Source organism: Nothoprocta perdicaria, unplaced genomic scaffold, assembly GCF_003342845.1.
Source record: "Nothoprocta perdicaria isolate Ctin4 unplaced genomic scaffold, notPer1 scaffold_14, whole genome shotgun sequence".
NCBI classification, from domain to species: Eukaryota; Metazoa; Chordata; class Aves; order Tinamiformes; family Tinamidae; genus Nothoprocta; species Nothoprocta perdicaria.
This window is the reverse complement of record NW_020454538.1, coordinates 6,823,609-6,835,149: the sequence shown is the minus strand read 5'-3', so window position 1 is coordinate 6,835,149 and position 11,541 is coordinate 6,823,609. Positions and strand designations below refer to the sequence as shown.

At 35.8% G+C, this 11,541-nt stretch overlaps 1 protein-coding gene across 1 annotated transcript in view; it reads right to left on the bottom strand.

Moving 5' to 3' along the window:
* Positions 1-4,972, bottom strand: part of LOC112943001 (calcium-binding and coiled-coil domain-containing protein 1-like) — a 37,190-nt gene extending 32,218 nt beyond the window's left edge. The window contains exons 1-3 of the mRNA XM_026034064.1: positions 4,190-4,972; positions 3,791-3,892; positions 2,274-2,420 (exon numbers count right to left, since the gene is read on the bottom strand). Of these exons, the coding sequence (XP_025889849.1) occupies positions 2,274-2,420; positions 3,791-3,892; positions 4,190-4,852 (912 nt within the window). The 5' untranslated portion in view covers positions 4,853-4,972. The remainder of the gene's footprint in view (positions 1-2,273; positions 2,421-3,790; positions 3,893-4,189) is intronic.
* Between the last annotated feature and the right edge of the window lie 6,569 nt (positions 4,973-11,541).

The window sequence follows — 11,541 nt, the reverse complement described above, 5'->3', positions numbered from 1 at the left end:
CCTTGCAGAAGTGCTACTGTTCCAGTAGATGCACAACAACTGTTTATGTTAACCTGGCTGTGGAAAAATCTCCAAGTTTGATACCCTTGGTGACCACAATATACTAAAGTACCCAATTCACAGAAAACAGCAAACTGAAGTGACACCACATTGATTCTAACACAGATTTTCATTTTGCATTTCTTAATGAAACAAATACTCTGTACATGGTGTTTTAAGGCCAGAGCATGCTTTCTATCAAAATTTTGGCTCCCTCTTGTGTTAATAGAAATAACAATAACAACTGTTGGACACATTAGAATTGACTACATCAGAGTTGCACTGACAGCTCAAGACAGTATTTTCCTCATTCTTTTCATCCCTACACAAAGTCCAAGGGAGGGAAAACCAAAAAAGGAAACACTTCTTGACTGATGAGTCTAAATGAAAAGATGTAGAAAAAAAATTGCTTGAAGTTTAAAGACAGACTCTCTATTCCCCCTTTTGGATTTTGCTGACCTACCAACACATTTTTGTAGTTCCAATAAATAAATAAATTTATAAATTAAAATAAATAAATAAATAAATGTCAGTAGTCTGGGTTTTGCTTGGCCTAGCAACTCATTTACTGAACACATTTGATCCAGAATTCTTGGATTGATTTTCAAATCTGAAGAACAATAACCTCCTTCCTCCCTGCTCATCCACATACATTTCTCAACCCCTACCGGAATACTGCAATACAGAAAGTCAACTGAGTATCCCAGAAGATTTCCACAAATATTCCTATGTTAAATGATGCTTCCTATGTGAGCAACACCAGCGAAAGAGTCCCAGCAGTAAATCTGCAGTATATTATATCAATTCTCTTTTACTTGCAATGTGTAATATCAGCACTTGGGAGTTTCAGACAAGAAATAGGATTCCTTGGTGTCAGGAGCTGTAGAACATAATGTATTTTTCTTTATCTAGAAAAAATTAGGTCACATCTTAAGGATTTCACACCAACCCACGACTAACAGTTTGATGTTTATTAACAGGATTATTTTAAAAAACAAACACTGAAACAAAGTCATACTCTTTGCTCCAGTATTCCCACTCTATTTCCTATCTGTGATCTAATTTGCTTAATTTTGCCAATAAAATCAACTGCCTTTGGTAAAGATATCATGCCAAATTTGGTCTTATATCATACCAAATAATTAATAGTAGTATCAAGTATTGTAACTGAAAGACAAACCCAGTTCTCTGTTGCACACACGCTGCATCTTTAGCACCAGAATGTGTGTGTTTAAGGAAAGAATTTTAAATCTACCTACAATAAAGGTTTTAAATTGGACAAATAATTATATATTACGTATACTAGTGATTAAAAGAAAAGCCATAAAATGAAAAATTTAGTTACTGAAATGATTTTAAAGGGATTTCTCAAAAGAAAAGCTGGCCTAACCTGACTGCAGTATACAAATATTCTGTTAAGATTAATGACTGATTCATAAATAATACCTTAATGGTCACCAAAAAATAATGCCCCAAATTGTCTCCACATAAAAGCGTTTATCCCCATTACCCAAAGAGGCTCTGGAAAGCTTACATGCTTTATGCACCAAAACATCATGATACACTTAGGTTTGTTTTAAAACACTCAGATTTCTTCTTCTTACATGAAATTAAATTCACAAAGCTTTGAGATGCTACATTGCAATGCACCATTTTGAGATTAAGAAGTTTGTTTTTCATTTTCAGGCAGTGGTCAGAAATCTGTTGCCCAAATATCAGTATCTAGTGCCATTTAAACTGCACAAAACAATCTGAGATAAGAGTGTGGGACTTGCAGATGGTCCAGAGAAGTCTCTGCCTTCAGCAGGCATCAATAAGGAACTAAAATGGTATGAACAGTGATTTGTTATTTTCATTTAAAGCCTTATCTAACATGTTTTAACTAAACTTACAAATATTTAAATATTGCAGTTTGTTTCAAAACTTTTTCCCATCTTAAAAATGTTATATATTTCCTCTTTGTAGTTCTCCTGTCAAGAAGGATTGAAACATTTTTTGCAGCTAATTGAAAAGTTTTTATGAACATTTCTTCCATGAGACACTGGACTACTCAATAACTAGAAATCTTGCAATATACTTATTTCTGGTGGAAAACATGAAACCTGTACCATGACTAAAGAACCCTTTATAAGCCTATTGATTCACATCTATTGCCTTTAACAACAGGATGGACCCTGGAACCAAAATATCTTCTCCAAAGGAAGGCTTTCTTCCATGCCATTCACAACACATACCATTAATCTGCAGTGCTGCTTTCCAAGCATTTTGTCCCCAGTTTCTTGTTTAAGATGGTCTAATTCTGAAAGAACCTGTGTCAAATGTGTTTTTATTTCTTCATATCTTGTTTCTGCAAAGCCAAGCTCTTTGTACCACCTCTGAGCCTAATAGGAGGAATAAAAAAAAATAAATTACTGAAAGTAGTTGGTCTTGTAGCACTATCATTTCTCAATAGCAGTTTACACCCTTGGGATTGAGCCTGATTTCAACGTCATAAATTTTAAATTATTGCAAATTGTTTCAAGAAAATGGAATTGCACCATACATAATCATCTTATAGGAAATGAACAAGATTTTTTAAGTGCTACAGAAATATATCTAACTACAGCTAGGCAGAAAGTAGACTAGTTTTTAAATTGGTTTCTAAATTTGAAGGTATCTTGAGTACTCCAAGTACAGATAAGTGACTGAAGGTGAATGCACAAAGATCAAGCAATCAGAGAAAATGCAAAGAAGATTTTATAAAAGAGTGTATCTTGCAAAATATATTAAAAAAAGAGTAAACAAGGACACACTTTGCTTTCATTACACTTCTAAAATACATTATCCCTGCTTTTTATGCACATTAGTTGTGGTTTTGAATAAAAAAATTAGTAGATCAACTACTTGCTCAACAGCAAGCTCCTTCTATTATATTATTATTAATATATTACTCCTTCTCTCTTCTGAAACATTCTTCTAAGCAAACAGAGGAAGCTGAACAACAATAACAACAATAAAAGCATTAGAAGACTCAAGATGTTTGATCAATGCCCGTTATTACTTGAATCATCTGCATACACATAACCTTGCTGTGAAAGCAGTACATTCTGCTCAGATAAGCAGAGAGACTGATAAAAGTGGGGTGTGAAAGCCAAGATGTTACAAAAGGCATAACCCAGACAGCTTCTTTGACCAGTATTAAAATTGCAAATTTGCTTGGCACAGGCAAATAACTAGCCATCCAAAAAGTAGTTTCCAGATAGATAATGCAAAACTTCATCTTTACTAAACAACCGTCAAGAAAAGAAGGGGCTAGATGCGTGCTATGAGTTATCACTGGATATTGCAAAATCCTTTGATAGTGTCAGATTTTACATCATTTTGCGTCTCATTCATACTTCCAATTCATGTTTGCCGTAACCCTCAATGCTACTACTCTTCTCAGAAATTCAAGAAATTCATCCCTAGTGAAAAGAAGCAGTCTGCCCAGAAATGACCAGGATGAATCCTTCAAGCAGCGTGTCTTTATCAAGCACTTCGCTTCCACTCCGAACATGCTGAAGGAATGCAATTTCACCTCAAATTCAGGCCAACAATAATGGACTACATAATTCCTCACCTAACTGAGAGGTTAAAGAAATAAACTTCGGGCCCGCAGATCAGGGACTTCTCCCTTACTAACAGTTTTGAATCCTGACAAGAATGACCATGTAAGAAAATAAGGGAAAAACGCAAATTTGCTTCTGAGAAATGTATCACAGTAGAAGGTTACCTCATTTTTTGATGTTTCTAATTCCTTTTGTTGCTTTTTTAGTTGCTCTTTCACTCTTTCCAGTTCTTCTTTCATCACATTGTAGCTTTGGAATGTGCTTCCCTAGTTAGATGATGGAAGACACTATGACTCTTCTCAGGCGCAAAAAGAGCACATAGATTTTCTACAGAATATTATATATATGAATTAATGCTTATCTGAAAATATTTATGACAATTATTCTTTACTCATTTGCCTCCTCTTTCAAAGTTAACTTAAGCAAGTTAGATCTACAGAACACCGGAGGTTACAGCATTTTTTATATTCCAAAGTTAATTTAACTCGGCTCGCCCAATGGCATTCAAATCTCTCCTTTTCTTTAAAAGATTCTTAATAATATTCCTTATTGTTACCATTTACCTCTTTTCTGGTGAAATAGTTTGAAGGACCTACAATAGAATTTCCTTTTTCTTCAGTCTGAGTTCCACTACATGACATTTCAACTTTCTTCAGCTTAATAACATGTTGACTTGTATTTTCTTCTTTTAATTCTACTGTCTTTTCCTTTGCTCCCATATTTTTATATTTTCTCAGAACTTCATAGGTGAAACCCAGTGATGACATTATTTCTTTCAATTCGTTATTTTCTAAAACTAAATTTGCATTTGCTTTCTCAAGTTCTAGAAGCTGTTCTGAAGTTTCTCTATAGATTTTATCTGCATCTCTTTTCAGTGCACATTTTTCCTCTTGTAATTCAGAAATTGTTCGATAACAGTTGGTTTTATACTCCTGAAGCTCTGAAACCAAGGTCTTGCATTTCTCTTGTTCACTCTCTATTTCTCCCAAACGTCCTAATAAAGCTTCTTTTTCACCTTCTAGAAGAGAGATTCTTTCCAAATTTTTCTCTCTCTCTTGTGCTAACGCATTATTTTTTGCTACATAGTTCTCCTTGTCTTGCACTAGTTCATCTATGTCTTTGAAATATCTATTTCTTTCCTCTTTCAAGTCAGAAAGCAGCTGGAAATATCTCTTTTTCCTTTCATGCAGGGATAAAACACTCTTGGAAAGTTTATCTGATTCCATCTGAAACAATTCCACTCCACAATTCCCACTTTTTTCTTCAGCCCATGAAAGGTTCTCAGGAAAGGCTTCAGCACAAATTGTTTCTGGGTTCGTGGTGTTTTCTTCTGAAATAGTATTAAAACATTTACCAGTAATTTCTTTCTCATTAAGTAATTTTTTGAAAGAAACAGTAGCTTCATCTACTGCTAAAATATATTGAAAATATGCATCCATTTCCTTTGTCAGTGCACATATCTTCTGAGCATATCTCTCATTCTCCTCTTGTAACATACACACTTTTATGGAATATTTTTCATTCTCTTGCACCAGTAGAAATATCCTCTGAGAACACAGGGCCACCACTTCTTGTAAGTCACATATTTTCACATTAAATTCATTATCAGCTTCCAGTGACAATACATGGTGGAAATAGTCATAAGAATTTCTCTCCAGCAATAACAATTTTGTTAAGTGCATATTCCTGTCTTGCACCAGGCAGGAAATGTTTACTGGATATTTCTCTTCCTCCAAGCCAGGAGCTTTCTGAAGGTGTGCACGTTGCAATCTTCTAGCAGCCATTCGTTGGCAGGGGGAATTCTCCTCTTTTGAATCACACAGCTTCAAGGCCTCTTCCTTCTTTTCTTCCAGCCCGTTTTTGGAGGGATTTATTTGTACAGTTGGTTTCTGAGGTTGATCTCCTTTCTCTTCTGTTCTGGTTCCACTGTATACCCTATTCACTTCATCAGAGATGCAGATTTCTGAGAGGTCTCCTTGTTTCTCTGTTAATTCAGAATTCCCTTCAGAATGTTTCTTCAGGGCTTTAAAATCATACGTTTTAGTGCATGTGCTTTCAACATCTTGTGCACTACCTTGATTGCCTCTGGAATACATTCCTCGTTTTCCAGGCTCAATCATTTCAGTTTTATTCACAGTTTTGCTTATATCCTCAAGGACACATATCATCTGGGCTTTTTCATTCTTCATTTCTTCTCCTTTAGCTCTCCCCCTAATGTTTTTCTGTTCATACTTTCTATTGTTAACATCTTTACCCCATTTTTTATTTTCATCCTTGTCTTCTGGCAGAATTTGCTTATTTTGCTGATGCCTTTCCACATCATGTTTTTCTAGCAGAAATGTGAAAGCAGTGCATGGCATCTTTCCATGAACTGTAGAAGCCTCATCTGTAAAGTCTTTTTCTTCTGCCCCATCAGGCAGCATAGGTTGGGCCTTAAACAGAGAGGAATTTTCTTCAACTATGGTGTCCTTATTTATCTCATTATTAGTTAGCTTCTCAGAGTAAGGAGGAAGCAGTCTGGATGTAGGACAGGTTGGGATATGTCTAAACGGAATGAAAGCATCTTCTGGAGCATCTTTCCTTATATCCTCAAGGCTGATCTGGTAACAAGAGAGAAAGGTCTCAGAATCTCAGGTCTCCTTCTATGGAACAATATATCTTTTTTTACATCACCCATTATATATTTGACTACACATATGCTTTATTTAATGAGAAAAAATAATTTAGGATATATAACTTTCAAATAATTAAAGCAAGTTTCTAATAAAGATTTATAACAAGAGTAATATCACAAGGTACAAGTAATTTTTTTTTAGTGTACTTATCTTTTAGTTTACTTACTTCTTTTAGTGTACTTTAGTGTACTTATCTTCCTCTTGAATAACACCTTTAGTAGATATGATGTCACGCTATTTTCATATACAAATGTATAGACATACATCAGCTCTGCATTTTATCTCACAATCCATAGATTTGCCACTCTCACAAAGATAACAAGAATGCTAGTAATTTTTCTTCTCACCTGTTCAGTCTCAGTTAGACTCAGTTCCTCAGCAATTGCTGCAGGGGAACTAAAATTGTGCTCCAAAAGTGGTTGAAGTTCTTTCGATAATGTCTCCGTGTGCTCAAGCCAATCACAACCACATCCTGATGTTTCTGTTATAGTAAAGCACTAAGTAATTGAAATGCTACTGACAGAAAGTTACATGAGAAACAAAAACAAAACCATCTGGCCTGAAATCTTAGAACAAGACATGTTTTAATCATATAGCAAGCCCACAAGTACCATTTCTAGCAGCAGAAAAAAAATACTTTCTCTAGTATTACAAAATGTGTGACGATAAGCACTATAAGATTAAAGATCACACAATGTATAAGAAAACAAACTCTAAATATGTTATACCTTTTTTTGTTTTATCCACACTTAACACTTTACAAATGGAAAATAAAACTCATTATAGAGGGGAGAGGAAAACTTACCGGTTAAACTTACAGGCTTAAAAAATATTCAGTGCTGGTCTGGCATTTGCAACCACTGAAATCTGCTATAAAATTTCTACTAATTTCACCAGGAAGAATTAGATCGATAGAATGTGTTGACATCAGAACTTCTGTATTACATTTAGTCTAAAAGAGCCGAGGTGCACAACAGTCCCAAACACTGTACTACAGCACTGTCTAGGTCAAGACACTTAGGGTACATCCCCTACTTATACATCTCTGTAGCTTCTTGTAAGTTCATACCAGCCTCCTGAGTATGTAGCAGCACAGTTGGAGTTTGTGTAGCCTTGCTTCTGAATGGATCCAAGACTGATTCCTGTTTCAGGTTTTGAAGGTCATTCTGCACTAGCTCTCCATTCTTAACAGGAAAAGGAAGAGGAAAATAAAAAACAGATTATAAGCGTATAGAGCTTATAAGTGTTTCACAAACAGGCATAGAAATGTCCTCTGCTATTTTACATTCAAAACATGCATTAATTTGTTATAAATGCTATTAGGTCATACAATTTTCCCATTCACAAATATGTAGGGAAGAAAATCTCAGTATTACACATGTATTATGTTACAGATGGAAAAATAGCAGGGAAGAAATTAAAAGATAGGACCATGAGCAAAGATTATAAAAGTCCCACTGCAAAGGCAAAAGGATGACTGTACCTACAGAGGAAAAGTGCTATGCAAAAAGTAAAATAATCCTTCAGAATAAGATTTTCTGATCCATAAATTAGCTATAAATTTCATATTGTGTTTCTTGACATTTTTATTTGCTCATTGTTTGCGTTTGGATACACTTAGAAACTGATAAATTAAGTGCCTGATAAATTACGACAGACACAGACAAATGCTATCAGTTCCTTTTTGTTTGTATTTTTCACTCAGGCATAGACTGCAACTGGCATACTCCAGATCTGACCTTGCTGCCAATTTTGGAAACTAATTTCCAACAAGATTTATGTGATTAAACCTCTCCATGACATACAGTTCACTTCTGCAGGACCAGAGCATGACATCTAATTGTATCTAGTAATAATTCACGAAAACACAATTATGACTAAGGCTCCTTCCAAAAATAACTGATGTGCTTGTCACTTTAATGACATGGTATTTTCTAAGGAATTTCATACCATGTGTATTCACAGGGGTCTAATAATCCTGTATTCACAAGCTACTTACTTCCTGGCTCTAGAACAGACAAATGTTCCCACTCATTCTTTTAGTGAAAATTGATATCTATGCAGAAAGTATCAGCATGAAAATCCCCCTTAGACTGCACACTGGTCTTCATTTTTATAGCTGCTTGTGGAGAATGGTGAGCTTAAATAGGATGTTTCTTGCAAATGGTTTGAATACTACAAGACCAATGTAATGAGATTATTGGTGATGGTGATACTAAAATACAGGATAAGGCGGAAAAACCTCTTCATTTTTACCATACAACACCAGAGGTCTCCCTTCTCCTTTTAGTGTGGATATTCTATTTTTTTCTTTCTTTCTTATGCTCTCAAAGCACTGTTTTTTTTTTGCTAGAATAAGTGAGAAGTGAATCACAGCAGCAGCAAAACAGGAAGAAAATACAACCAGCAATGAAGAAAACAAGATCTGCTCCCGGTGACCTTATGAACTGCAAAACTAGGCATAAGAATAAAATATACTGGTTTAACAGGAATTATGGCATGCTGCCTTACACCAAAAACTGGGTAATTCTGATCGAGAGTCCTCCTATGGTGATAGGTCTGCATATGAATACTTGAAGAAATAAATAGTTTTTAAACTTCAGGAAGATGAAAGAATAACTTTTCATTGGTTAGAATCAGGATAGAATGAAACAGATGTGGCCTCCATTCCTTTGGTTTCCTGAAGACTTTCTGGGTTAGTTTTCAGCAATGTCGGCAAGATGGTGTACCTTGTTTTCTCACTTTCAGATAATTCATTACTTATTCTACTTGATTTCCCAAAACCTTCAGTAATTCTCAACTAGCTACTCTTCTGCTCTACGTCTGGAAGCCCTCACACTCCTCAGTTTAGCAGTCCCCTCACAGTGCAGTTGGTCACTGCTCCCATGTGAAATTTAAGATGAGCTTGTGCTATTTTCACACTTTTTTTTTTTTTTTTTTTTTTTTTTTTTTTTTAATATACCCAAGCAGTTATGGAGAAAAACATGGTGAGAGAAACTTGCTTAGATTTCAGTGAAGGGCTACTGTTGGAGGATCTTAGTGTGCTGCTTCTTACATGGAAAGATAACCTTACAGAGCTCACTTCTTTGGTACTAGAATACAGAACCACAAATGGTAGGGAATCATTTTTGCCCAGAAACCTGACTTCAAGTGCCAGGTTAGAAACTTTGTCTTGATTTTTTCTAGGCTTTTATAGTCAAAGGATGCACTCCCAGTGCTGAGAACTCAGTGTGACTAAGAGTACTAAATGCTTTTTTCACATGCTCATTATCTCCGAGTCAGCTGACTTTAAAAAACATGTAGAGACCTTGGGATACCAGGTCACATGGAATAGGGCAGCTAAGAATGATGCCTAGCTGATTTTCCTTTATTTAACAAATCTTTAGAAGAAAAATAGCCCCTCGCCCTAGAGCATAAAGAATAAAACTCTGTTTGAGGCTGCTCTGTGAAATAAATTGTTCTTTGTCAACAAAATGCATTGGCAGAAGCTGAATGTCGTGTTAGAGTCTATGCAGAGCTTTCCCATGCCATGCTGATGCAAAGTATTTGAAGCAAACAAGTTCTATTCATCATATTCAGAGCACATCATAACATTGTAGAGCCACGAACCATGGAATATCTCAACATGCTGCCAGTCACGGATACTGTACCCATTTTCTCTTCCATCACCCAGAAAATCTCATAGACAAAATTTACTGTCAGTTATCCTTTTTTCTTTAGCATCCATGCATGAATGAGATGTTAAAACTTCACCCAGCCAAATGTGCACTCCTGTTCTGAACAGCATCCTTGAGGCAGAGGTTTCAAAAGTTCTGGCTTCCACTTCTGGCGGTAACCCAGATCTCTGGCCTGGGGCAATTCATGTAAAATCCTAAGGAACCAAGATTTACGAAGTGCCCCAAATGTGGGCCTACTCAGAAGCCTACTCAGATATAAAAAAAGCCTATCACCAATTTCAGTGATCTTTTGTTGAATCGGACTCTACTGAGTTGTAGTATGTCAAGAGAAGTATAAGAAACAAATGCTATTTGTTTCCTGTAATAATAGGGTAATAAACACACACTTCCATCACATACATACATACATACAAGTGTAAGCCATGATGATATAGAGATGAAGGTTAACTATACTTTACCTTAAATTTTACTTACCAGGTCCACACTGACTGCAATGTTTTCTCCATTCTCCAGCCCTGTAAGGCATGAGTCTTTTTTACTTTCCTTTAACTTCACAACTCCTTGGTCCCTTAAAGCCCTATTTTCATCCAAAAGCTCTTTGACCTGTTCCTGTAGTTTGATTTCAGATAATTTCAGATCATAAACACGTTGGCAAGATTCCTCCAATTTCCTTCTGAGAAATTCTTCAGAGTCCTCAGAGCACTGCAATTTAGTGAGCAAGTTTGCCTCTTCTCTTCTCCTGTCTTCCTCTGTTTCCCTTAAAAGCTTCAGATCATGCTGCAATGTCTCACGGTGGCTTTTCATGTCATGCTCCACAATTTCAATTAAAGTTTTCAATTTCATTACCTCCCCATCACAGTGAGTCATACTGAAGGCTGATTCCAGCTTCTGTTGCAGATACTGGACCATTCCCTCTTCTAAGTTGGATGTCAGAAGAGCAACATGGGCGCTGAGATCTAGGACTTGCTTTTCCAGCCTAGATACACTACCCTGCAGGTAGCATTCCCTTTCTTTCAGCACTGCTATCTGTTGCTTCTGCCTCTGTTTGTAGTGTTCAAAATAGTCCGACTGGCTTTTTACTTCACTTTCTTTTGTCTTCAACTGCTCCTGAAGCCAAAGTATTTTTTCCTTTTGCTTCTTCTCTGCCTTTTCTTGGATTTCAACCTACAATTTTAGTGATTTTTATGGTTACTTAATTATCAGTCCAAATTTCTTCATCTTTCTTAATTTTGCTTCATTCAGCTAACATAAGTAGAAAGTTTAAAAAGCTAGTAAAACCTGGCATTCAGAGTAAAACTAACCTGCTTTTTTTGGCACTTCAGACACAACATAAACATTTCAGTAGAAAACAAACAACAAAAAAAGAGCATGTCTGTTACTACACAAAATACAGAAAGCTTCAAAATACTTTCTTTTTATTTTTTACAGTGCTTATTAAAACAAAAATAAATTTTGGACTGAAATCCACACAATCAGCTCCAAACTACACAGTAACATATCCTTAAAACTGTTATTTCTTTGGCACGTCAGGTCAACCTTTTCAACCGCCAATATTTTCCTACC